The sequence below is a fragment of the Colossoma macropomum genome, unplaced genomic scaffold (genome assembly GCF_904425465.1).
Source record: "Colossoma macropomum unplaced genomic scaffold, Colossoma_macropomum, whole genome shotgun sequence".
NCBI lineage: Eukaryota > Metazoa > Chordata > Actinopteri > Characiformes > Serrasalmidae > Colossoma > Colossoma macropomum.
This window is the reverse complement of record NW_023494792.1, coordinates 4074232-4101898: the sequence shown is the minus strand read 5'-3', so window position 1 is coordinate 4101898 and position 27667 is coordinate 4074232. Positions and strand designations below refer to the sequence as shown.

The 27667-nt window shown below is 40.3% G+C and overlaps 1 protein-coding gene across 9 annotated transcripts in view; it reads left to right on the top strand.

The window, feature by feature from the left end:
- enox2 (ecto-NOX disulfide-thiol exchanger 2) overlaps positions 1 to 27667 on the top strand; it is a 262213-nt gene that overhangs the window by 213568 nt on the left and 20978 nt on the right. For all 9 annotated transcript variants that reach the window (XM_036575624.1, XM_036575632.1, XM_036575627.1 and 6 more), the window contains 4 exons: positions 4445 to 4657; positions 13033 to 13139; positions 17680 to 17794; positions 24038 to 24228. In XM_036575624.1, the coding sequence (XP_036431517.1) occupies positions 4445 to 4657; positions 13033 to 13139; positions 17680 to 17794; positions 24038 to 24228 (626 nt within the window). The remainder of the gene's footprint in view (positions 1 to 4444; positions 4658 to 13032; positions 13140 to 17679; positions 17795 to 24037; positions 24229 to 27667) is intronic.

Sequence of the window (27667 nt, the reverse complement as noted above, 5' to 3'; positions counted from 1 at the left end):
TATGCTAAGATTCAAGTAAAGGCCTGAGGCAGCCAAACTGACTGGTTAGCGATCTGGCTGTCGATGCCTAATAGCTACCAACTGACGACAGACACAGCTCAATCTCAAATAAACAAACATTACTCACCACTGCACTCTGTGTTACAGCACCAGTCCGAATGTTGTGATTTTGTTCTGTTGTTTTCATAAGAGTTATGACACATTTCAGTGAATGTGTTTGTGTAATAATTGTGACAGGCTTGTAGGAACATTTGCGAAGTGTTGACTACTTTTATACCAATCATGATAGCATCACTTGCTACCCATTCACTTGTTTACCTGTGGAAAGTTCCAGAACAGGTGTTTTTGATCATTCCACAATCTTCCCAGGCTTATATTGCCTTGTAGTCCAAACTTTTTTTGGAATGAGTTGCAGCCATTCATTTGGAATTAGCGTGTATTTGAAAAAATCTATAAAGCTGATTAGGTGAAATAATATCTCTTACTTGTGCTGTTTTTAGTTAAATACCTGTAAACAAATACCTGTTTACAAACTACTGCTTTCTACTTTTATTTGTAATTTAAATACTATCCCAACATTTTTGGAATTGGATTTGCATGTGCATGTTTGGGTTGGTGTGTGAGGAAGTGCTTGCTTGCGTTGGTATTTGTAGTGTATGTGTATATGTGTGTAAGACCATGTGTGCTTGCATGGGAATGTATGTGTGTGTGCTTGCATTTGTGCACATGTAGGAGGGTGCATTGTTTGCGTGAGCTGTGGGGGTTGGGGGTGACGAGAGGATTAGGACAACAAGGATGAAGTGATTCTTATTGTGTCATTCACAACAGCAATCAATATCTCTGTTGTCTCTCTGCATCACCTTATCTGCCTGCACAGCCCGAGCCAGAATTATGTTAAACAGCCCGCAGGCCTCCTGAAGCCGAGCAGAAACACGCTCCGCAGCTCTGCGCCTCGGAACAAAGATGCGTCTTCTGTCGTAACTGCCTTTTTGAATAGAGACAGCAAAAGGCGACACTAAAGCCCTGAGCAGAATCTTAATGCCCTTCATTACAATGACTTTCCCCCTCTCACTTCACTCCCACCCACAAGCTCTGGGCCAAGGCTTTGTAGTGGCCTTTAGGGAGCAGCTTGGCTAGCATTAAAAACCTGAGCCAACTTCAATTGCAACGCACCTGCAAGAGCTGCTGGATGTGCCGGACTAGCAGTAGTGAAAGTCCCAAGCTGGGTAATATGCAGCAGCTCTTTTAGAGATTTTTAAAGAAGGTTTCAGCACTGAAGCAGTGAGCAGTTTTGTGCCAGATTGGCCCACACACATAAAAAAAAGATGGTTCTTAATGGGGTCTTTACTAAAGGCAACGGTTCTATTTAGAACCATGAGTTCTAATATAGAACCAATTCATGCTTAAATGTTTTTGCATAGTGTAATTGTTCTTCAGATTGATGGAGAATGTGTTGTTTATGGTTCTATAGAGAACAGTTTTGAAAAGGGCTCTATATAACGCCAAAAAGGGTTCTGCTATTGTTATGATGTCAAGGCTGTAACAATAGAAGAACCCTTTTTGTTGCCGTATAGAACCATTTTCAGAAAGGTTCTCTGTAGAGCCATATACAACACATTCTCCATCAATCTGAAGAACCATTTCACATGTTTAATGCTAAGTATTTCTTGTGGATCATGTAAGCTACAGTGGTGCTTGGAAGTTTGTGAACCCTTTAGAATTGTCTATATTTCTGCATGAATTTGACCTAAAACTTCATCAGATTTTCACACAAGTCCTAATAGTAGACAAAGAGAACCAAATTAAACAGATGAAATATTAAACAAAATATTAGACGTGCTCATTTATTTATGGCGGAAAATGATCCAGTATCACATATTTGTGAACCTTTGCTTTCAGTATCTGGTGCGAGCCCCTGTGCAGCAATAACTGAAGCTAAATGTTTCTGGTAACTGTTGAGTAGTCCTTCATATCAGCTTGGTGGAATTTTAGCCCATTCTTCCATACAAAACAGCTTCAACTCTGTTATGTTGGTGGGTTTTCTCCAATGAACTGATTGCTTCAGGTCCTTTCACAACATTTCTAAAGGATTAAGGTCAGGACTTTGACTTGGCCATTCCAAAACATTAGCTTTATTCTTCTTTAACCATTCTTTCGTAGAACAACTTGTGTGTTTAGGGTCGTTGTCTTGATTCATGACCCATGTTCTCTTGAGCTTCAGCTCACAGACAGATGTCTTGACATTTTCCTTTAGAATTTGCTGGTGTATTTCAGAGTTCATTGTTTCATCAATGATGGCAAGCCATCGCGGCCCAGATGCAGCAAAATAGGTCCAAACCATGACACTACCACCACCGTGTTTCACAAGGATAAGGTTTTGATGCTGGAATGCGGTGTTTTCCTTTCTCCAAACATATACTTCTCATTTACATCAAAAAGATCTATTTTGGTCCCACCCATCTACAAAACATTGTTCCAGTAGCCTTCTGGCTTGTCCATATGATCTTTAGCAAACTGCAGACAATGTTCTTTCTGGAGAACAGAGGCTTTCTCCTTGCACACCATTATTGTTCAGTGTTCTCCTGATGGTGGATTCATGAACATTAACATTAGCCGCTGTGAGACAGGCCTTTAGTTGCTTAGAAATTACCTGGGTTCCTTTGTGACCTCACGGACTATTACACACCTTGCTCTTGGTGTGATCTTTGTTGGTCGACCACTCCTGGGGAGAGTAACGATAGGCTTGAATTTCCTCCATTTGTACAGAAACTATCTGACTGTGGATTAGAGGAGTCCAAACCCTTTAGAGATGGTTTTACACACTTTTCCAGCTTGATCAGTACCAACAACACTTCTTCTGAGGTCCTCAGAAATCTCCTCTGTTCATGCCATGATACACTTCCACAAATGTGTTGTGAAAATCAGACTGTGACAGATCCCTGTTCTTTAAATAAAACAGGGTGGTCACTCACACCTGACTGCTATTGCATTGATTAAAAACACCGGACTCTAATTTCACCTTCAAATTATCTGCTAATCCTAAAGGTTCACATACTTTTGCCACTCCCAGATATGTAATATTGTATCATTTTCCTCAATAAATAAAAGACCTTTCACTAAAAAAGTGAAAATCTGATGAAGTTTTAGTTAAAATTTATGCAGAAATATAGAAAATTCTAAAGGGTTCACAAACTTTCAAGCACCACTGTATGTTTTCTCATCATCAAGCAGTTTAACAAATTTAAATGGTAAGATTAATAATTGTGAACAAATTGATGTTCTCTGAAGTCCTGAAACATTCGGTTCACTGCCGTACGCTGTAATCCTAGAACCTTTACACTACGCTAAATCATCAGAACCGGGCAAGCGTCACAACCGCTTGGCCCGGAAAACCCTCAGAAACTATAGCAGCCCAGTAAAACGTGTCCCATTTTGAAAGCCACATTAACGTCTGGTAGCTTAATGAAAGCCTAATTGTTTTAGAGCTACATTAACATCTCTGCTTTCTCTCTGCCTGAATGGTAAATACATTGAGATGTGGACCTTTGTATTTTGCTGCTCGTTGCTCTTTTTTTTTTCAGCAGTTCTGCGCACTCTAGACATAACACACAGAATGTATTTATCCATTGGCACTCTAATTGGTATCAGAATTTGGCTAACTGTGCCCAAAATACATCTTGGAAATCCTCCTTCCTTCTGTGATGTTTTCCTTCCTCTAAGCCCTCCTGTTTGCTCGCGTGTCCCTGTAGTTTGTCTTGGCCCAATAAACATGTCCCGCTAATGTGCTTCGACACTGTTGGGTCTAAGATGAGACGCATTCCTCCCTGATACCAAGCTCTACTCCCTCCCCACCATCTGTCTATGTCTCTCTATCTCTCTCTCTCTCTCTCTCTCTCTCTCTCTCCTGTCTTTCTCTTGTCTCTTTCTCTCCTTTCTTTGTTTCTTTCTCCTTTTTTCTATCTTTTTTCTGTCTTGTCTCTGTCTGCCTGTCTCTCCTTTTTCTTTTATTATTTCTTTCTCCGTTTTTCGCTCTTCCATTTTCCTCTGTCTCTCTTCTTCCTCTCTTCTCTTTTTGTTTTTGCTGTCCTCTTTCTTTTTTCTTTCTTTCTTACTTTCTTTCTGTCTTTCTTTCTTTCTTTCTACCGATCTCTTCCATCTACCTCTCATTTCTTCCTTTCTTGTTTCTGTCTCTCTTTCTATCTCTATCCCTCCCTCTCTCCTTTGTATCTATCTGCCTCACTTTCTTTTCTCACTCTCCTCTTTTTTCCTATTTTTTTACATTATTTTTGTAATCTTTATCTCTGCTTCTTTCTCTTCTCTCTCTTCCTTATCCCTTCCCTCTCTGTCTTTGTTTTCTCTCTCTCTCTCTCTCTCTCTCTCTCTCTCTCTCTCTCTCTCTCTCTCCTTCCTTCTCATATCCTCCTTATGCTCCTCCTCCTTTCAGACGACTCAAAGTTTCCTGAGGCGGTCCGTGTCCTGCTGACCTGGGTGGAGCGAGGGGAGGTGAACCGCCGAAACGCCAACAACTTCTACTCCATGATCCAGTCCTCAAACAGCCACATCCGCAGGCTGATGAACGAGAAGGCCGCTCATGAGAAGGAGATGGAGGAGGCCAAGGAGAAGTTCAAGAACGCCCTGGCTGGGATCCTAGTGCAATGTGAGTGGTGCCTCCTGAAATTATGTGTGGTTTTTACACAAAGCAAAGGAATGCATTCAGTTATCATGCGAGCTCTCGCTACACTTTCAGACATCTAACAGAATGCAGGGCTGCACAATGTGAACAGAAAACATCGCAATTACGTTGTTACATACTGCAGTTGTAACAGTATAATCGCTTTGCAGTGTGTTAAAAACACATTGGCAAATGCTTGATGTAGCTAACAGCTGGCCTGCTTTTTGTCATGTCAATGTCTTTGTTAATAGAAACACCCAAATAACATCTGTGATTGGTCAGGATGTTCACAGCAAACACTAAAGCACTGGCTGGTTGAGATCTCAGTTGAATTTTGAAGCCTTTTGCAATATTAGTGTTGTAAATGCCAATGTGCCGATAAAGATTTATTAAACAATGTATTGTGCAGCCCTAATAGATCGCGTAATTCACCAGTGCTTTAGACATGATTGATCCAGTGCCAAGAGCAAAGATTCATTTACACACACGCAGTGCGAGAGTCCATTTTCCCACAGTGTCTGGGGAAATGTAAGTATTTACTGTAGCATAAACTGATATTTAAAGAGTTGGACAAAGGCAGAGAGGATTGGATTTAGATTTGATTTCTTCATACTCTATTTCTCACTTAATATGATTGAAAACTTTGTGAGCACTGCTTACACATAATACATAAAACACAATAAAGATAGGACTGTACCAATATGTTGAACTAAACGACACAAGAAGTTCTAGTCATTGCGCTTGACCAAAATATAACATAGTAAGGATGCCTCCCAAGTTATTTTCCTCCAGCGTGGAAATGCTTGTAGGTGGTGTGGTGTGCTTGGCTTTCAAACCTAATGCCCTGGTGTTCTTGCTATGTTTTCTCTGCAAGCCTTCTTTCACAACTTTATAATGTTGTATACATCTGGACTGGGGTCAATTCATAACTTTTTCATAAAGTTCGAATCAAATGTTTAAATTTTTATTGAGAGTCAGACAGGAAACATTTTGAATTTGAGAGTGAAATAGTTCTCTTTATTCATTCAACACAGCAGTGAGCTGAGGAAAGATTTATATGTAGGAAATTTTAACCGTTTTCTTTCTGGAGTTACTGACTTGATGCATGGAATATGTTTTAATTACATTACTTAAAAAATTGCATATTGTCCGTTGAAGATGGTTTCCTTTGGTGTAATTCAGGCTGAAATTCAGATCCAAACTGCACTTTTCAATTCAAGTTTAAACTCAGTTTAATTCCCTAAACTGGAATTAAGTCACAATTCCCAGCTGGATTGAAATGAACCCCAGTCCAGGTATGTATCCTGATGATGATGATGTAATACGTGCTGTGGTGCAAGTGCAGTAAGGAGTGAGGAGGTAAGTGCTCCAGAGGCCTCTTCCCAGTCTTGAGCTGAATGCAGACACAGGTAGAGTATTCAGGCTGCATTAGCACACAGCAGCCGCATAGATCCAAACACTGATCACTAACTGGCATGAGTAGCTGACTCAGCATTTAGTAAGACCCCTCAGTCTGTGAGCAGTTTAAGACACCAAGTTTGCAATAGTCTCTGGACAGGACTCCTGATGAGGATGGGGTGACCATCCCTAGAATTAAAGTAAGTAACCCTCCAAAGGACAGAGGCTTCATTCAGTTGGGCTATGATGTGATTACTCTGATTACTGAAAGGACTATGGGTGGACACTTGATAAATATGGTACACTTCTGCAGGGAAGACCACCATGGCAACTTCTGTGTCAGTTATCTCTAAGCACTTGCACACTTACACACACACAAACATGCTGCTTTCTCCTCTTTGCACTCTGTCTCTCTTTCCAGCCCCTCAGTGCCAGCTGCTCAATACTGTGATTGATTACGTGTAAGTTGATCTTTAAGGAGTAATGGATATGGTCAGAGGTGCTTTGTCCTGCACATGAACAGCTGTACTGAACACTACCCTAAGACTGATTGGGTTAAACACCTCCCTTGTCGGCTTTGGCTTTGAAAGACACTAATATCTCCACCAGTCTGACTGTTGTATAGTGGTAAGTAGAGTTGCGAGGTATGCTGGGTGGTATGAAAGCAAATACCAGTAGGAAATTTCCCATTAAATAAGTTTTGTTTGCTTGCTTTTTTGTTTTTTAAACCCAGTTTTCTCTCAACTTAATCCTGCAAAGTTCCTTTCTGCTCGCTAGGTCTCCTTTTCTCACTCAATGCTACTAGTCTGGAAGGGTGAAAGTTAGCATGTGCCTCCTCCGAGCCACCACATCTTTTCAAATTACCGCAAACACAACAGTTTAATGCACTTGGAGGAGAATACTAACCCTCAGTTGTGTTATGTCAGCTAAAAGATGCCCGTGTCGGCTAGCATCACACTGAGTAATGGGAGGAGAGGTGATTGTACATCTAAAGTGAACATAGCCAGTTATGCTCTCTTTGGCTCCCAGCCATATAAGGATGTAGAATCGCCAGGGACTGAACCTGAAGCCTCCCCAAAATAAGGCCAACACTTGGACAGTTGGTTACTCAGGAGCCCAATTATGTTAGTTTTACCATACCCCATGGATAGCATGATGTGAAATGCCATGAACACCGTAATAAAAATGTTGAGGCCCAGTATAAGTTAAAGTGAACTTGAACAGCATAAATAATTCTTATAAGCACAACAAAAAGCATAACATACAATTTAAACGTTGCACCAACAATGTAAATAGTTGTCTTAACACAAAGAGCCCTGTCTACAGTACAAATTCAACACGAACATGAAACAGATTAAATCATTCTTATAAGCTTGATAAAAACATACCATGCGTTTAAAAGTCAGTGTGAATCAGAAATTACATTGCATTTTTCTTCCATACTGTGATTTATTTACAAGTGAAACGCAATATCAAGGAGCTAGTTGAGCACTTTCACTCAGGGTTGGAGGGCAAGGTGAAACATCAAATTATTTGTTAATATTAATATTTCTCCTGCCCACAAAAATTGTATTGGAACACAGAATGAACATCAGAATTGAACATCTTAAATAGTTCTTAATAATAATTCTTAATAAACTCAACAAAATGCATAATGTACAATTTAAGCTTTGTGTAGGTGACTGAAAAATATTGTGATACAAATTTGTGTTCATATCGCTCATCGGTAGTGGCAAGTGTCTGGCTCTTCTGACAAATCTGGGGAAACTCATTCACCCTCCTGCAAGTATTGCAACACACAAAAGTCACTTTCTATTCATGAGTGTGTCATGGCTCTGGAGTTCCACTTATACAAATGTCACCACAAAGTTTGCAATCCCCTGGGCAGGTTTACAAGCGCTGCCAGGAAAACAATAGGCCCATACATATACATAAGTTCATTTCTCCTCTCACTGATGATTGGAGTCCAATGGGCGCGTTTACTTTCAAAGGCTATCAGGCTGTGTCACATTTCCCAGAGTTGCTGACTTCACCTGCCAGTTTATGCATGTGCTGTTTGTTGTTTATCCAGCACATTTCTCTCCCCTTTCTCTGCCGCGTGTGAGGTTATACCGGTGAGCATGAGACAGTTTTTGGCAGTGAATCAAAACTGATCAAAGTACTGAGTTATTAGATTTATCGTTGTGGAATACCGATTCACTTAAGCAAATTCATTTAACTCAGGCTAAACTGCTCAGTGATGGAATTTATATGTCACTTTAATGCCAAGTGAAATGTCATTTTTTTACACATATTTCATCACTGAGATTATTTAGCTTGACAGGAAATTAATGAGGTAGGGCTAGCCTCCCCCGGTATTTAGTACAATCTTCTTTATCTGAAGACGACAGACATCAACAGTGTGAAGTGATTCTGTCAGAAGAGGCGAGGCACTGCAGTGTTTGCAGCATAGTATAATCATGCATTGTCGCAATTACAAATACATGTGGTGTAGTAGTCAGTCACAAAGAGACTAGGTAATTCCTTGACGATGTGTTAACACTTTAAGACCGGTGCAAAAACTGTTTGTATATTCCATTTTATCTGCTCTTTTCCATTAATAACATGATTTCTGAATGCTGTTGTTGCGTTTCTTTGAAATTAAAAGAAAGTGATCTAACAAAGCTGAAAATAATACAATTTCAGAAGAAAACAGTTTCAACAAGAAGTCACATTAAAAGGCATGTAAGTCACACATCAGTCACACTTCATCTTTACTCTGACTAAACAAAACAGTAATAAGCACTGAATTCTTTTCTGAATGAGCTCAGTGCATCCATGAAGAAAGGAACCCTCTTGCATCTTTTATATAGTGATAGAAAACGTTGTAGCACACAGAATGCTTCAGTGATTTATAACATTTATAAAATGATGAAATTATGTGAAATTGTTACATTTGAGAATGTCAAAATGCCTTATGATGAGGAAGAGCAAAAAATGTAAGTGTGAAGGTGGTGGATCCTGATACAGTGTCAGCAGACTGTGTGTTACTGTAAACAAGGCACAATCTGCTCCACCATATTGAATGTTTTATAGGCCTGGTAAACATATCGCTCTCTTGCTTTAAACAAGCAGCTCAGCACTGCATACATTACACGTGACTTAGTCTCCAGGGCTCCTGATATAACTGCCAATCCACTGACCTTTTAGCAGGATCCTATTGATAGGAATCAGAACAGAGAAAATGGTCAAAATTACACCAAAGTGCCTTCTCTTGAGGAGCATTTTCCAAGAGCTGTGCTAAGAAATGAGATTGATTTTACACTAGTCTGCTGAAGTCAGCCTCAGAGAGCTTCACACCTGAATGGAGTTGGTAAAATAGTTGATATCTTTGCTGAATCTGGTAAATCTTGGACTAATCCCCGCAAGAAGCGTCCAGGTGTGGCAAGACCAAAATCAAATGTTTTAGCAGAGCAACCTCTGTTCCCTCAAACCTACACAGGAAAGCATGCACACACGTGAGCACAAACATGCTACTTTCCTTGCCTTCTCAATCGATCTCTTCCATCAATTTAAAGGATGCTGAAGTCACCATCGATCTTGCCGCAGTACTCTCACTCCAGCTCGCCTGTGCCTCGGACTCAGCTTTGGCAGCCCTATTGAGCCCATGGGTTTATTAGCACCCCCCATTCCCCCCAGTGGAGGGGAGAGAGAGAGAGAGAGAGAGAGACCGCAAATCGGTGAAAAGCCTTCCTGCACGTCATTGAAAGGCAACAACTAGCAAGTAATATCAATGAATCTCTGTGAAACTCCTTTGTAAGAAAGCAGACGGCATGTTCTGCTATCAGCAATGATCACATCCATCAAACCGTTGCCATGGCGCACTCTGTGGTTGAGATGACGGCACACATGGTTCCTCTGACTTGCAGAAGAAGTGATATTTCACGCAGCATGAAAAGGTGTAACGTATCAAAATGCACTGATAACATTTCCAAAGAGCAGCATGATGAAAATTTTCACAGCTAGCATGTTTTACACTTTAATTAATTAGACAAGGTTTAAATGAGTACCAAAGTGCTCTGCATATAAGACAATGGCATACAAAGCAAGATAATAGTCAATCAGCCCAGACAAAGTTTGCTTCTTAGTTTTGCTCCGCAAGTAAAAGTACAATGTAGCAAACAGTGGCCACTATTTAGCATTTTTACAACTGGAAACTGTGATAGCAGCCACCATGAAGCCTGAATTTGTCCATTTTTATGGATAACAGTATGTCATAATCACTTTAATGGACACTCTATTCAAAATAAAGAAGTTAACCCACACTACATCTGTTGTGAACATGCTTACTCGCCTCATACAGCTGTGTCACAGTAAGCGTGACAGAGAGATTTTCTGGTTTAAAGATTAGGAAAACCGTCTTCTGATGATGTGTCTTGAAAAGTGGGAGGACCTTTTGAAAAACCTTTTTTTTTCTTTAGGCTGGCTGATGTGGAAAGGAGCTAGATAGCTAAAGGAAGCCAAATATCACATCTGTATTTATTAGCCTCTACATCTGTGGCTACGAAATTTGTGTAAGGCATACTATGTTTTGAGAGAACAGTGAACAAAAAGGATACAAAATTGTGAATTCTGTGCAACTGTTGATGCTGAGAGAGGCAGTGCTGTACTACAGGACACTGCATAACATGAACATTACATATTAAATGCTAGTTTTAGATTAAATGCCCATTTAAGCAGGTGTCAGAAGCTACACATGAACATCTGTTTGAGCTAAACTTAGCAACTCGGTTTGAGGCAAGTGTACTCGGTTTGAGGCAAGTGGTTTAGGCCTGCAGTTTGCATGGTGCTAATGGGTGTGAAAGCCCTTACATTACTGGTGGCTAAATTAGCCTTTTAACCTCAGTACAAAACAGGAAAGAAAACTGTGATCACCATACCTGATCAACTACATTTGGGAACAGTTGTGTTATTTTGATTTTTGGCAAAACCATCAGTAACAATCATCAACAATGGCATCTTTGCATAAAAACATAGCCCCGCAGCCACCTAATTGGTCATAAAATGGGATGTAATATAACCATGGCCAGAAAGCTTTCTGCAAAGCAATAGAAGTGGAACCACAAACCGCACGAAATTAGATTAATTCTTGACCTTATGTGTAGCGCATGGTTTACCGATCTGTCACAGGCACACAGTTACAGTGGTGTCTAACTGCATTGGAAGCCCTGGGTTTCCTTTCAGACACGTCTCAGCATACGAAGAAGTTGATAATTAGCCGAGGTGTGGAATCAGGTTTGTTAAAGAAAGGAACACTTACCTGTGCACTGGGGGGGTTTCACACTGCATACTGAAGGTGATGGGCTGTAGCTTTGAGTTGTGTCATAGATAACATGCTGCTTCAACAGCAGTGTTTCTAGCCAAAGGTTTACTTCATTTCTGACGTCTTCCCTCCATCCCTCTGGTAGAGAATTAATGCCACATACAGTACTGTGCAAAAGTCAGAGACCACCCATCATTTGTTTTATTTCCATTCAGAAAAGTTATTCATTTTTAGCTTCAGGACCAATGCAGAAAATACAGTATATTTTAGTTAATGAATTTATTTTATTAGTGTAAGTATATTTAACAAAACTACACAGAAGCCTCAACAACTAAATTTGATATCAGTTTTTGGAATTTAAGGAGTGCACCATTTGCCTTTATTACAGCTTCCAGTCTTTTCAGGAGACTTGCTTTGAGTTTTTCAAAGAAATCTGCAGAGATATTTTTCCACACCTCTAAAGTTTAGTCTTAGAAGTTTGTTGCATTTTCTGTTTCTAATGATCCAAGAAATCCTAAACACATTCAGTGATGTTGAGGTCTGGGCTCTGGGGTGGTGAGTTCATTGTTCTGACAACACCAGCAGCTTCTTTGTTTGATTTGCAAACAGTTTCCTGACGCCTACAAGTCTTTCAAATCCACAGTGCTGAGCTGTCTTCTCAAAGTGGAAGGATGGACAGAAACACCTGTGGATTTGTTTCAAATCTGAAACAAGAGTGGAGCTTCATTTTCTCCTCTCTCTCCTGTGGCAGTCTACCAGGTCTTCCATGGTTGTTAAGAGTCACATTTCCTGTTCTTTAAGTAATTGTTGGAGTTCCAGTTTTGGAGAATTTATTATCTTATTTTCCTTTGACTTTCCCCCGGGTCTCCTGAAAATGAAAAACTTGTACTTATGTCCATTTTTACTGGAAATTAAATAAATGAAGGGTGGTCTCTGACTTTTGCACAGTTTGCCTGTTCTCCCAACCTGTCAGACGAACACGACCTGATTGATTGTCTCATCTCTCATTTCTGAGCAGATGAACACATTTCAGTAGAGTTTGCTCTAATGAGTTGACACAAGGCGAGACGTCCTCTATAATCCACGCAGGCAGCGAAGTAATGATGTGCTAGCTGGCTGTAGATGAAAAGCACATCTCATTTGCTTCTGAATCTACCTGCTTTTTTGCCAATGAGAGAGGTCCTTTTGATTATCACATCTGGTGCCTCTGAGTTCCCCTGGAGGTGAGTGGTGCTGCGGTAATTAAAAAAAAAAGAAAGAAGGAATCACTTTGCTCTTGTGGTTTGACTTTCTCTTTCTCTCTCTGTCTCTGAGAGACTGAACTCTGCAAAGGCTTTTGATATGGAAGCTCTTACGTTGCTCTCAAAGGAGAAGTTGAACAGAAGTTTCCAGAGTGGTCTGCGCTGGGCATGTAGATCAAATAGCCCAGGTATTAAACTCCTTGCCCTGAAGCAATAAAGCTGGTCCACCCATTTAAGCTAGTCACCCATGCTTAGTGTTGTTGCAGTAGAGAGGGAGGGAGTGTAGGGGGAAGAAAGTTCACTTGCCTTCCTATCTGACACCAGTTTTTTTCCACTCCTCTGCTCCTTCCCAATCGCCCCTCTCTCTCTCTCTTTCTTTGTGGACGGTACAAACTGGCCCCTGCGTCCCCCTGCCACAGTTGAGCAGATTGTGTCTGTATTCCACGCTGCTTCCAAACAAAAGGCATGGGACCATTTCTCCAAAGCCCAACGCAAGAACCTGGACATGTGGCGCAAGCAAGCAGAGGTTGGTGTTTTCATTTTTGCTTTGTTCTGTATGAAGTAAATATGTTTACACCTCATATCTTTACCAGTCATTATACCTTGTACACTGATCCATTAGCCCTCTCTGCCTCCCCTCACCCCCCCCCTTCAGTCTCGCACATGTTGAGTGGAGTCCATATGCTCTCTCCTAAGTCGAACATTAATTAGCTCTTAAGCAGGGATATTGGAGACAGTCTGAGCTCTCTCCACTGTAGCGGAGCTGTAGCCGTAATCGCCAGAGAGTGCGTGATCTCCCAGCAGCCCAGAACCCCTTAGCAGGTAACACACCTGAGTGAGCACTCACCGAGTATGCATCGGCCCAGTCCCTTCTCATCACAGGTTTACCATAGAGAGCCCTGGGGCTCTACTCCAGATCAATGTAGTCGGAACAAACTTCCTCACTTACTCCCTGCTAGTGCTGGGCTTTCTTACTAGAGAAAGATTTTCTTCTTTTCTCTTGTTTAGTTTTGAAGCCAGTTGAGTCACTGGGACACAGGAATAGACTTCATATTAAATAATGAGCTCCAGCAGCATTTTTTTTTTCTTGTATGCGTGGGGAGGCTGATGAAGAGTAACACTGTTGTGATTTTCTGGTCATTCGGTAAGTGTCGAGACCTATCTCTGGGCGCCAGTGAGTGAAGACCAAATCTGGTGTGTAATTAACATCTTAATCTTTTTTTTCATGCTGCGACAAAGCAGCATTTTACATGGATCACAGGGCTGATACTGATTTACTTCTAATAATCCAAACCTTAATCCGAAAGAGCTTGGAAGGGTCCTATTTTGCTAGTAATGAATATGGAACCAACAGGAACTGTTCTTATTTCAGAAATTCTGCTCCTTTTATCATGTAATCTCCTTAGCTGTTAATGGTTACTGTATTTGGAACAAGGGTAACAGTGTAGGTATTCCAAGAATAAATGTTAAATCAAGAGACTGATCATCATGAAAGGTAGGTGTTGAAAAATGTGAGTTTCATTGTATTGTATGGATTTGCTGTTTAACTTCGTTTTTATTGAATATAGTTGGTTTAAATGTGTTACTCTTGTTTTTTTTCTTAAGCTGAAATTATCCTTGGTACATATGATAATAAAAGTTCATATACCTTCCCTCATGTATGCCCATAATGCTCAGGATGTCTCCAGCAGTCTTCACAGTAAGCCCTTCTGCAGCATAGGCCAAGCCATCATTTCAGCCTGCTCTCCCACTGTATTACACAGCCCAAACCAGTGAGCTGTCATCACTCTTAACTGCATTTCCATTGTAACGCAGCGAATAGAGCATCTGCTGACCTTAGTAGTCTCCAGCTATCAGTGCAGTTCCTGGAACACTTTTCTCTCGCTGGAACACACATTTCTCCCGCTCTGCTATACAGTGAACTCATTGATGAGGGAGTAATTGCATCCTGATTGAGGCTGACTGTAGTCAGTCCAGGGAGCAAGCCCATGATTTATGATTTTTTTTTATGTTCCCTATAAGGCTGGGAATTTGCTGTTTGAATATCTCCATTTTTCAAAGGACAGTATGATAATATCCCAACAAGAATGTTTGCATATTATTGTCATGAATAAAAAAATAATAAAAAAAAAACAAACATTTGTTTACTGTGTGCATCTTGCATACTAGGTGATCCATTTGGCTGATTTAATGATTTAACATACTATCAGTAGACCTACAGAATAATAACATGGAATGTTTTGTTGTAAAATGGTTTATTGTGGAAAAAATTACTGACTCAGAATGATTTTTAGTGGTGGTGAAAGGTCACAACCTCTACAACACAATTTTTTTTACTAACCAAAAGGACCAGTGACTCTACATGTGTTGGCTTTTTCATGTAATGTTGATGATGGTAAAATAGTTGTAAATCTGGAAAAAAAAATAGGTAGGGAACCTGTTGGGAACTTAAGAGGGCATCTTGCAGTAGTGCATGTGTACCACATTTTAGCCTTTTTCTTTTCTCTCTTGACTCAGCAGTGCTACTTCTTTTAATTTGAACAAAATCTTGAACAGTGCAAATGCTTAAGGGATAAATTTGAAACCTGTAAATTTAAATTTTACAACTGTCAAAACCTTAGGAGCTATAATTTAAACTTCTAAAACTCAATTTAGAATTATGATATTTTTTTTATTATTCCACTTCTTGCTTACATATTTCCCCAAAGAGATTTTAAGCAGCTCATTTAAGGTAAAGTGAAAAAGTTCTCTCAAGATGTTTTATGCAAGTGACCACTTGTTCCTCTCACTGCTGCTGTGAACAATTCTGACTTGGTAAGTTTCTCCAGAGTTTCGTTTCACGTCTAACCACTCTGAATGACTTTGTTTACATCTTAATAATGTAATTATGCAGACATTTTGAGAATTCGATGGAGGAAACTACTATTGTATTACTATATCTTAATTTTACATTAAGTATTTCCTGCTTACAGTTACACTTAAATGATGCCTGTCTGCTTAATGTGAAACTCAGTTTCAGCTTTTTGTGACCTGATGTTCTCTATGGTTCTGTTTTTTTGCCTTGTGCATATATATGACACAGTAAAGAGATACTAAGATGAGTCTAGTTATGCTGGTTATCTGTATATTCAAATAATCATGTCTATTTCCACGTCATAACATCCTGTACTTTGGTTTGGTATTTGTATTTAGAATGTAATGAGTGCGCTGCTTTAGTTTATTAGTTTATTTATTTATTCAGTCTCTCTTTCTCAATAGTACAGTATGTAACACCTCCCCCCATGTACGCACATTATGAAATGTCTTGAAGGCAACCTCTAGCTACTCTTGAAAGCTCGCTATAATGATGCACAACTGTAGGAAATGTTGGGATTTTCACCCTGGGGAGGCTTTTAAATGTCCCACTTTTCCCAAAATTGTGCTTTTGGAAGTGCTCCATCAGCAGCCTTGCCCACCCATGTGTTTATGTGTAGAGCTTTTAGTAGGAGCTCCTGTCTGCAGCAGGGTGATGGTGGATGGCAGGTGTAATGACAGTTCGCCGTGTGCTCTCCTTTTCCATCACCTTCATGAATGCTTGGACTGAGCTGCTCTTAGTCATTCTGAAGGTAAGCAGCTATTTTCTGAACCACTGCCAACCACCATCAGCGGCCGGATGCTGGAGCTGGAGGATTTACCTCCTCGTCTCTCTGAGCGCCCCCTGCAGGTTAGATTGTCTGCGCATTGTGTGAGCAAGGCTTTGGTAAGTTGTCCAGTCAATGTAAGCGTTTGGAGCGCCATGCTGATTGTTTTTCTGAGTGCTGTGGCAGGTAGCTGTGTGCGATTGGCCAGTCGAGCTGAATTGAATGGCAGCTGTGTGGCTGCTTGAGCACAGGATTGAACAGGAGGCTAAAGCCACGGTCTTACAGAGCAGACTTCAAAAGAAAACTGCGGCCTCCCTACAGCACACCAGATTATAGCTCTCCTCTCTATTCAATCTGTTTCTCTTCACACACTTTTCTCTCTTCACTTTCTCTCTCGCTCTCCCGTTTTCTCTCTTTCTCTATTACCAGTCTCTGTCCTGTCCTGTCTGTCATTGTCTGTCTTTACTGTCTCTTTATTTTTGTCTGTCTAATCTCTCTTTATTCCTCTTCCTCACTCTGTTTTCAAATCTTTTTTCACTGTTTCTCTTCTCTCTCTCCCTTCCTCACTTTCTGCATTTTTTCTTCTTCTCTCTCTCTATCTCTGTCTCTGTTTCAGTCTGTCTCGCTCTTCTTTATTGTCTTTCTTTACTGTATCTGTCTCTCATCACTCTCTCCTTTTCTCCATCGCTCTTCTTTCTCTCTCTTTCTTCCTCTCTTACTCGCTCTCCCTCTTTCCCTACCTCTTCTTATCTCTTTCTCTCTCACTGTCTGCTCTAACTGTCTCTCTCTGCCTCTTCACTTTGCCTCTGTATAGTCTCTCTCTCTCTGGGCAGATGGGTGTGTTTATTTTTTGCACTACCTGTTCGACCCCTGTAATTCTCCATGAGATCATGTGTTGCAGTGCTGGACAGATGGTGGTGTTTATGCTCAGCTTTTTGTTTGTTTGTTGGGGGGTGAGTTTTTGTCCCCATAGCAGCTTTTCTCTGTGCGTGCGCGTGTGCGCATTTGTGTCCTCCTCGATGCACATGCCTCATTAGCTGCTGAGCTCCCCCGTTAGGTCGGCCAGCAGGCAGCACCCATGCAGAGACATCTGCTCCGAGTGTCCCTTCTCACCCCAGCGGATCTGCACCGGCCGCAGGCCCCCCCACAGGCCCCATTCAAGCACTGATGCCAGCCATTATAGCGTATAAAAGGCTCTCACTGCAGCGTGTGCCCACTGACCATCTGAAACGACAAGGTCAGCCAACACGAAGCCTCTCTGTGCATCGCTGTGGCTGGCTCGGTTCCGTCTACACTTAGAGCACTAGAGGGAGACTTTTAATGAGCTTACTGACTAGTCAGCATGCTTTATTACATTTCCAGTCCATATACTTCATGTATTAATGAAAGTCTGGGAAAGGTGTCTCAGTAGCCTCAGAGGTTAAATCACTCTTCTCTGTCCTGTAGGAGATCAGGAACATCCATAATGAGGAGCTGATGGGCATCCGCAGGGAGGAAGAGATGGAGATGTCCGATGATGACATGGAGGACGCACTGGAGAGCAAAGACTCAGACGACTCAGGTAACTGTAATCCTCCAACACACTGCCCACTTCCCAGCATGGTTCAGCAATGAAGTGCAGCGCCCATATCCCTACAACAGTGCTTATAAGTCCTGGCTTCCCACTGCCCTGCTCAATTTAGTGTTTTCATTGAAGGAGATACCTTCCAGAGTGAAGCATTGTCACATTTAATAGGCTTAGAAATGAGAAGTGAGAACTGAGTTCTTTTTTTGATTTGTCTTGTTGCTCCAACCACCTCAATAGCTAATTATATAATGTGTCAAAGTAAACATGGTAATCTGGAATCAGCTTATGTGCTCAATATAAATAGAATGAATAGGATGAGCTCTGATTTTAGATGGGTGTTATTCATAAGTTTGGGGCCATGTCATTCAAGTATTTGATACAAAATGTGAAATATCTGTACCACAAGAAGTTCACCTCCTGAACAGCATTCTTAGTACAACGGCTGTCCGGTGCAGTAACTTAACTAATGTAGGAAGTAGCACTGTTCTTTTTAAGGATGATCTGTCCATCTGAGTTTTCGCTAGGAATTTTTGGTGCCGATCACGGTGTCCTGGAATCAATGGGCCTTGTTTACCAACCTTTCTTAAGAAGAAATTTCTTCTTAAAACCCACTTATGCAGTTTTCACGAAGATTCTGACATTCACTAATGATTTCTTATTTGGGATTTGTTCTTAGGTAAGAGCAGACTCTACATACACTCAAGAGCACAAAGTTCAGTTCTGCGGTTTAAGAACACGTCATGAATCCGATGTAGACTTTTTCTTAGGATCTTACTCAAGAACAAATTTAAGAAAAAATTGAAAATATTGGTGAATGAGACCCTTTGAGTTTGCCAGAAAATATGTAAAATCTCATGGTGTGATAAGGTAGTCTAAACGTTACCTATCACATATTCTCCAACAGACTAAAACACTCTTTTCTGACAAAATCACATTGTTGTTATATGGCTGCTGATAACATTTTATTTTCTGTGTCTTGGCTGCTGCAAAATTGAAGTTCCTCGGTAGCTTGAGAAGCATTTTAGTTTTAACCTGACAGACTCCTCTTTTCTCCTTGCACTCTTGAAGTCTCTCTTAAACTGTAACACTGTGGCTTGAATGGCAGAGATAAGAGCATTTGTCAGCCCACATTTCTGTGCAACTTCAAATGTCTTTGTTGAGCATTTGTAATGTTATTATCATTTAAAAGTTTATGTAGGCAATATTTGAGTGTATCTGTTATCTATTTGAAAACAGGAATACAAGCTGATGTGTTGTGACTTTTACCAGCCCAGCATAGCTGTTGTTCAGATGTATTGTTGATAAAGAGCAAAATAAGTTAAAGCTAAGTTAAAATAATAAACTTAACATGAGATTTATCCACATTAAATGTGTCAGCATGCAGGCCAGCAGAGTAGACGAACAGTCTCTTCCTCTTACACAGAACAGCAGGGGAAAGCATCAAAGGTTTTTATTCACTTAAAACTTTAAATGTATGGATTTTGTGTTTAGTGGGATTTAACTTTTTTTTGCTGTAATAAAGAGTTTCAATACTAGCATTCACCGGTACACAGAAACCCTGATATGCATTTTCTCTTAATAGTTTAACTAATATATGCAGCTAGGCTTTATGTCTTTTATGTCTTCTATGTTGTTATGCCTGTCTTATAATTGCCCTGCAGGAATAATTCATGTTTAATTAGTTGAATGAGATGATAAAGACTGATTGGAACAAATTTTCTTATGGCATCCACTGAGCTGTTTGCTGAATAGCATTTGCAGACCAATTAGTCCAATTACAGTACTGCAGCAGTCCAGATATTTTGTTCTGGGTCAAGATCCTGCAGCACCCTGCTGACTATCAGTCATTTGTCTGTGGAATCTTGCTGCGGCAGTTTACAGAAGCACCATGCCCTTTACATACCAGAACAGATAAGATGGTAACAAGTAATTAGATCATTGAGAACCTCCCACCACTCTGATTACATAGTGCTGTAAAATTAGCAAAAGAAAACAACATCTAGTTTATTTCACGCTTCAGAAATCATGCTTAAACAAATGCACTGTTATAGGGCCCTCTTCACTTACTGTCTAGTTTGGACCACATAACTAGTATTCTGTTACGCTACCATCAGGCAAATCCCTCTGGAGGATTAAGAAATTTCATAGATGGACTATCCTCTGCAAGGCTTTGAAGCGTTTACCTACATTTGCCACTGCACTGCACAGCCAAGCCAACAGGTGTCAAGGCCCCCTGGAAAACACCTGCCCACACCAACACTGAAAACGAATGTGAATGAAGCCGCTCGGGCAGGTGAGAGGTCAGAGTTTTTAAAAGGTTACAGCAGGGGCAATGATTGGTGAGCCTTTTCACTTCTCTGCTGTCAATATGTCCCCCTGTCAGTGGCATTGCTGGCAGGGGAGCCATTAGACCCCAAGCACAAGACATCAAATCTAAGAGCTGGCAGCTGATTCCATCATGATCCAAAGCCATTAGTCTTTTTTATACTCCTATAACCCCCTCTGGCAGGCTGAACATGGCAGCACACGGCTCAGAATGGCCCTGCCAGCTGCTCGTTCAGCTCGTTCGGGTTTGTTCTGCTTGTCGCTGAAGTGTCATTAGAGCCTGTTCTGCTCAGGAGCTGCTTAGCACACTAAGAGTCACTGGGAGGATACTGGGAAAATCACCACCGTGGCTTGTCGGTTTATTTTTGCCCTGTTGATATTTGCAGCCCACGCTTTGACGCACACCCACTCTCCGTGGCAGGTATGAAAGGTTGGTCCACCCCACACTGCGGCTTCAGATACATATGGAACTATCACAGATTCCCAGATGTGACAGGTACACATTAGCATGCAGATGTATGCAAATGTAATCATACATTTACCAGGTTTTGATTCCCACTCCTTTTCATGCATGACCTTGGTTATTAGAAAACAATGATAGCGATCACTGTCAGTGTGTTGTCAGATGTTTGAAAGGATGCTGTGAGAGGGAAAAGGGCATGCTATCCACTTGGCTGATGGGGGGATTAATTCAACACCCTCCTCATTTATGAAAACAAATATTTCACACCTGCCAGTTACCAGTACAAGCTCTGGAACGAAGGAGAGATCCTTGAACTCCTCTCTGTCCATCTCTGCTAAATGAGTTTGAACCAACCTAATCATCATCTCTCATAGTTGCAGACAGCCTGATTTAGATATCACTCAGGCCTTCCTCAGCGCTGACTGTTTCCCCACCAAACTAATCAGTGCTAACGAGCGAGTAGAGCAAAACCTGCACAACTCCATATAGCAGCCTGCCGTGCTTCAGGAGGTGAACTGCATACTTGGGCTGGGAACTTTAGGAGGCAAAGCAATAAATAAATTGTCTCATTCTCCCTTTCTTTCTTTCTTTCTTTCTTTCTCTCTCTCTCTCTCTCTCTCTCTCTCTCTCTCTTAGCCAACTTTTTAGCAGGACAGGCAAAGCCTAGCAATTTGAAAGTTCTTCAGGATTGTGTCTGAAGGGTTGGATGCAAATGTTTTAAAATTAAGAATTTCATAAGAAATGAATTTGATTGTCACCAGAGGACTCCTAATCTGGTTTCTTTTGAGGAAAAAAAATTGTGTTGATCACAGTCTTCCAGTGTCTACCAGTGACTGATTTGGTTTATTGTTTAATTGGTGAACTACAACTTGAAATTTTCATTTTGATGAGCATTTCTTGTCCAAATTAGTTTTTTTCCAGTAATGCATCACCTTTGTTAAGTTTAAATTAAATTAAATTTATGTAGACAATATTCAAGCATAGCTATTGCCTATTAACTGTTTGAAAGAGGCTCTGATTCCCTGATTTCTCAGTTATTTCCCCCATCAGTCAAACAGCCTCCAGTTTATACTAGTGCAATGCTGCTGCTACAGCTTACATCATAGCTGTCTGATATTTGATCATGAGTCTGTATTGCACAGTATAACAAGAATACTTCATTTTGTACTCCCTCTAGCTTGAAACCACCAGCATACAACACAAGGCAAGTGTCAAAACACAGACACAAAAAGTAAGTTTACTAAGCAGCGCCTCATGATGCACACCTTTGGTGTAAAAGGCTTCATTGATTTACACAGGAGTGTATTGTGCACGGCACAGCACGTTAGGTGGTGTGGTTACCTCATCCAGTGTAAAATGGACTTTAGCCTATAATTTGGTTTTATTCTGGATACTAGATTCAGAATTGAATGATCTCATGATATTTTAAACAAAATTTGATGTAAAAGAATGATTAATGTTGTTGCACATGTTCAGGCAATGTTATAACATTAGATGGCTTAATTAATAAGCAGCTGATATCGCCTGTCTCCATGATGCACGTTGTTTTTGCATTGCAGTGTACAGTGTACACTGTATTGTTATACCCCTGGCTCCAGGTAATGGTGTAACCCACAACAGTGCTGGACTGCCCCAAATCCCTTCCAGTCTCGCCCCTTATCTCCACCCCATGGGCCCTACTGAGCTGCTCTAATACTGCAGTGCTCCCCCTGCTCCACCTCCAGTCTGAAAGACAGATCAGATCTGTTCCTCCAGCCAGGATGGACGGGATGTTTTCCCCTGGCTGTCCGCCCTCAGATCAGACTGATTGCTGAACGCTCACTGAATGGAAACGACCTTACCGCAGCCATTTAATTACAGCTGTGTAATACCACTGCCTATGTCGCATTAAGTCAAGCGTTAAGTAATACACATTCTCTCCATTTAATCCTCTCTAATTAGCTCGTGATTGCAGCCCAGCCACAGAAGAATGACGCACTTTGGTTTGAGCCCAGATAAAGCCTTTTAGAAGCACTCTCATCTTTCTCTTCCACTCTTCATCCTCCCTCCTCTTCCTCTCCTCTCTCAGTCCATTCACTCTTTTAGCTCTGCTGCCCACACCTCACCATCACCGTCACTTACTCCCCGCTGTACACACACACTCCTCACATGACTACTATGTTTTTCTTTCATTCCTCTTCCTGAGTCACTCTGCAGCCCTGCATTTTCTCTTTGTCTCCTCTCTGCTCAAGTACCTACTTCATCTATTGTTTTTCATCCTGCCTTTTCTAGCCCTCACGTTCTGTCATCTTGTGTCCTTGTTTGCATCCCAGTCTTATTCCCCCTCTCTGTCCTCGTCTCTCTTCCTCCCTCCCTCACTCCTTTGATTCTCCTATTTTTACTCACTCAGTCCCATCTTCACTCAGCCTGTATCTGTCTCTCTCTGTCTCTACACCATTTTACTGTGTAAGATCTTACCCAATCTCTCTCTCATTCGCTTACTTGTTCTCTCCTTTTCTTTGTCATTATCCCTTCCTTTTCTCTTTATTTCTCTATCTCTCTACCTCTCCCTCCCCCCAGTTCCCCCAGCTTGGATGGATGGGTTGGTTTTCTAAGACTGTCTGCCTCTTAGAATCATGCATACCACCCCATGTTTTATCTTTTACCAGCGCTTGAAACCAGTTCAAAGAATTGGAAACAAGATGTGTTTTGCTAAGAACAAAAACGAAACTGAAAGTATTGTCATCCTTAACTGTTCCATGAGAAGTTATATCGCAGTAGTTATTGTTATCGGTTTATCGCCCAGCCCTAACTTCAATTGTGCCACATATTTCTTTCACTTCTATTCAGTCAAACAGAGTCAGTATACACAGACTTTGTTCGACACAGCAGTTGTTGATGGAACAAAACTGAAATCTGTGCAATTTATTTGGATTTCTTTGGATCAAAACAGTTTCATTGAAATGTACTTTCATTATTGTTTGTCTTTTTCACATAAACCATTTAGTTAAAGACAACACATATCGATATATTTCCAGTTTGTAAGTCAAACAGGCCACTTGGTTAATATGAGTATATTAAGTATACTGTGCAGCAACTCTTCAGGAGTTTACAGTCAGTGGCTAAAGGAAGTTGCTAGCTCTGGTGTACCCGATATTATTTATGCTATTTATGCTCTGAGCTATATGCTAGCTATGTTGAAACGTATTACAGAACACGTCTTTATCAGTACAAACACAACTGCTGCATCTAATAGCAACATACTAGTGAATTACTTTAGGCCTGCAGACAGCACTGGAATGTAATGAACTTCTTTTAATTTAGTTCTATCCAGTTTAGGAATGTCAGGGTTGAAACGTAAGAATGGAAACGTTCAAATATTTATTCTGCTCTGAGTGGCCTGATTTATTTTTTGTTTATGACTCCTGCCCTCTGTAGGCTTAGCTTGCCTGTCCCTCTCTGTCTCTTAGGGCCGATGGCTCAGGTAGAGGCTCTGAGGGAGGAGAATGATAGTCTGAGGTGTCAACTGGATGCATACAGGAATGAGGTGGAGCTGCTGAAGCAGGAGCAGAGTAAAACCCAGCCACAGCGCTCTGAGGAGGACAACACACGCCAGCAACAACTCAACTTCCTCCAACAGGCCTTACAGGGCATGCAAAAGGTTGGTCAGAATTGTTTGTAATCAATATTTTGTTTATTACTGACATTTCACAGGATTTACTGATTTCCAAGAGCAAGATAAAATCATCATCAGTGAGGAAATAAGTGAAAATAAATTAATTAATGCATAAAAATAATGTACTCATCATACTACTCCTTGGCTTTAAATAAATAAAGAAAAAGAAAAGCCTCGTACAGTAGTATAGTATTACACAGCAATAAGGTAGTAAACAAAGGACCATTCACTCTGGGAGGTTCACAAGAAAGGTTGCCATATTTTGTAATATTTACTGATAGATCTACATATTTTATTTTTTCACCACTACTTTGCCATTACTCTTTGTATCAAACGACAATAGCCTTCATAATGAATGCAGAAATATGCTGCTAGTTAAAGCAGCACTCTCACATGCACAGCACGGCCACGATTCTTGTAATATTCATAGTTATATCATTCACTCAAAAAGGGAAGGTATAACCCCATGTTTCAGATGTCCAAGTGCAGGAAATAATATCTTTTTGAAAACTTAAGTGTTTAAATGTTGTCAATAGGCAACAGGCTAGTAAAAGTCATAGCAAGATAGTAGGGCTGGGCGATATGACAGTATATGTCATTATTGTAATAAATTATGTCAAAATACCATTTAATATTCTTTTTTGAACGTATTATACATACCGTCAGTACTTGTAGAACACTGACCAACTGTATGTATTATTATAAAGAAAAAAAATATATTGTGATATATTGTGATATATTGTGTATAGTGAGAATTACTTAAAGTATTGCAATATTAGATTTTTGCCGTATCACCCACCTCTGCAAGATATCTTATATTCCCTCTTTCAAACAGATAAGTGCTATGCTCAAATTTTATCCACATAATTAGTTTTGATCAATTACGAACAATTTGTACAGATCTGAATCCCAGTAAATGCATTTGCACATATTCCACATAAAGCACAGACTACACTCTCAGCTTTGCCAGTGCTTCGGTTTAAAACTGCCTTAAGGCGTGCCGGAGGAAAAAGTGGATTTTTGTAAAAGATTAATTTCAAACAGACAAAATAAAATGTTGTTTTGACAGCAAAATGTTTTTATTTTAGGATGTTGACGAATGTGCAGTAGGTAATGTTTAGATTATCACATCAATAGCCATATTTAGTCGTATGCAAATGTTTTGGCAGCCATGGTCAAAAGATGTTTTGTTGATTTTCTTAGTGAAAATTGCTGAATTTAACAAAAAATTAAAAATTTAAAAAAAAAAAACATAAAATATTGTCTGTGCAAAAGTAGTGGCTCATTTTCTTTTAAAGTTCAATTTTTTTCCAGTATGCTCAGCAAAAAATAGAAATTGTGCTCTAAAATTTGAAAAAAAAAATGTTTTTTAAACATAAAAACATTTTATTTTATGTTTTTTAACATGTTTTTAAACTTAAAAATATTTAAGTTTGTTCCCTGCAGAGGTTGTATTGGCTTATTTTCACTTAAAATCAGCAAACATACAATTAGACCAGACATACAACTGTATAATCAGAATTTTAGTAATTTGTCCAGCAAACAAAATCATTCCTGGGCACTGTGGTGCCCCCCCTATACATATGTAATATACTTTATGCTTATGCATGCTGTATTTACAAGAGCAACACAGCACTCTTACACAGGTGGATATACATGCACACAAAACATCATGACTCGTCATGACTCATGACACATGCTTAAGCTATTGTTGTTTCCACAGTTTGTATATCTCTGTATGGGCAGAATAGACACCGACAGGATGGTTATGTATGTAAACATAAACGTGGCTGCTAGAAAACAGACTGGACAGACTGAAGACAAACAAAAAATGTTGTTTTACATTAGAACACGCAAACATACACAAACACCCGTGCATGCCACAAGAACATAATGTAGCCTCTTGAGCGTGACTCAATACACCACATCGTCACACATGTGCAGGAGGTACTGGTGATTCGACATTAAGACAGACCTGCTCCCACACGCACGTCTGGTCGTCCTGCCCATCTCCAGATGGATAGATTGTTGTTTTGAGTGGTGCAATATGAAAGAGTACTGTAGAGGATAAACATACCAGCTTCTTTTTGAGGACGTCATCCATTACAGCCCAACGTATACAAGCATGGATGGAAAGAGAAAAGAAAATCTCTGCTTGAGTACTCCTACTGTTGCGATCATTTATATTTATTGAAAAGCTTCTCCAGAGTTGCTTTAGGTTAGTAATAAAGTGATTTTGTTTGTTTGAAAGTGAGCATATTGTCCAGGATTACACCAAAGCTCTTGTCTTGGGAGGAAAGGGTACTGAGCAGCTGTCAATACATAAATTAAAGCTGCACACTTCAGATAGTGTGGACTCTAGTGTTGGAGATAAAAGGCAAATTAGAAATGGGCCTACAGTTATTAAGATCAATGGAGTCCAAACCAATTTTTTCAAGAATAGGTTAGACTGCGGCAATTTTCAGTGATGGGGGTACAAAATTAGAGGTAAGGGATGAGTTAATTATTGCTGTTGTCAAGGGGGAAATAGAGGCCAAACAAGCATTAACTAAACTAGTAGGAAGTGGATCAAGCTGACAGGTGGAAGCCTTATATTCTGAATAAGCTGAGATACATGATTTTCAGGCCCAGATTTAAAAACGGAGAGGTGTAGGTGTCAAACCCATCCAAGCTAAATCACCAAAAACAACAGCAGCTGAGGTAAGAAATTAAAAAAATAGCAGTAGTTTCGTTCAGTAGAGTGACGAAAAGCATCAATATCAGGTGGCTTGAATAAAGCATTGACTATAGCAAAAAAGACATCCTATTTCTTTCTCTGGCAGTAATAATAGACGCAAAATATGAGGTTTTACCAGAAACAAGACAGTGCTTGTAATGCAATATATGCTCTGAGCACATCTGTTTATGGATCATAAGACCAGTCATTGAAGTGAGTCACTCTAATTGGTGGCCCATAGTTTTTAACTAGCAAAGCTCGTGGGCCTACCATGGTGCAGTATGAATGAAAGAAACCTTTCAAGTTTTCATAGAAGCTCACGTGTTGAGTACAGTGGACAGATGATCTTGGTGATGCTCTACCAAGGCAGCAGGAGAAATATAACAGGCTAGGCTGGGAAAGGAGTCAATCTGCCTGGTTAGTTCACTTTGATTGATACGTTTGACATTGTGAAATGTGGTAGTTCACTGTACCTTTGACTTATTTAAGGAACAGGAGCATCAAAAAACACAATTTTATGGTCAAAAACAGGGAACTTCAAATTATTTGTTGTAATCCCAAAGCAGCAGACCAAGTCCAGAATGTGGCTTGGTTTATGAGTTAGGAAATTAACAAACTGATTGAGGTTAAAACCTAGAATGGAGTTAAAACTACTAAATTCACTGGTACAGTCAACCATATGGATATTACAATTTCTGATTAAACAAT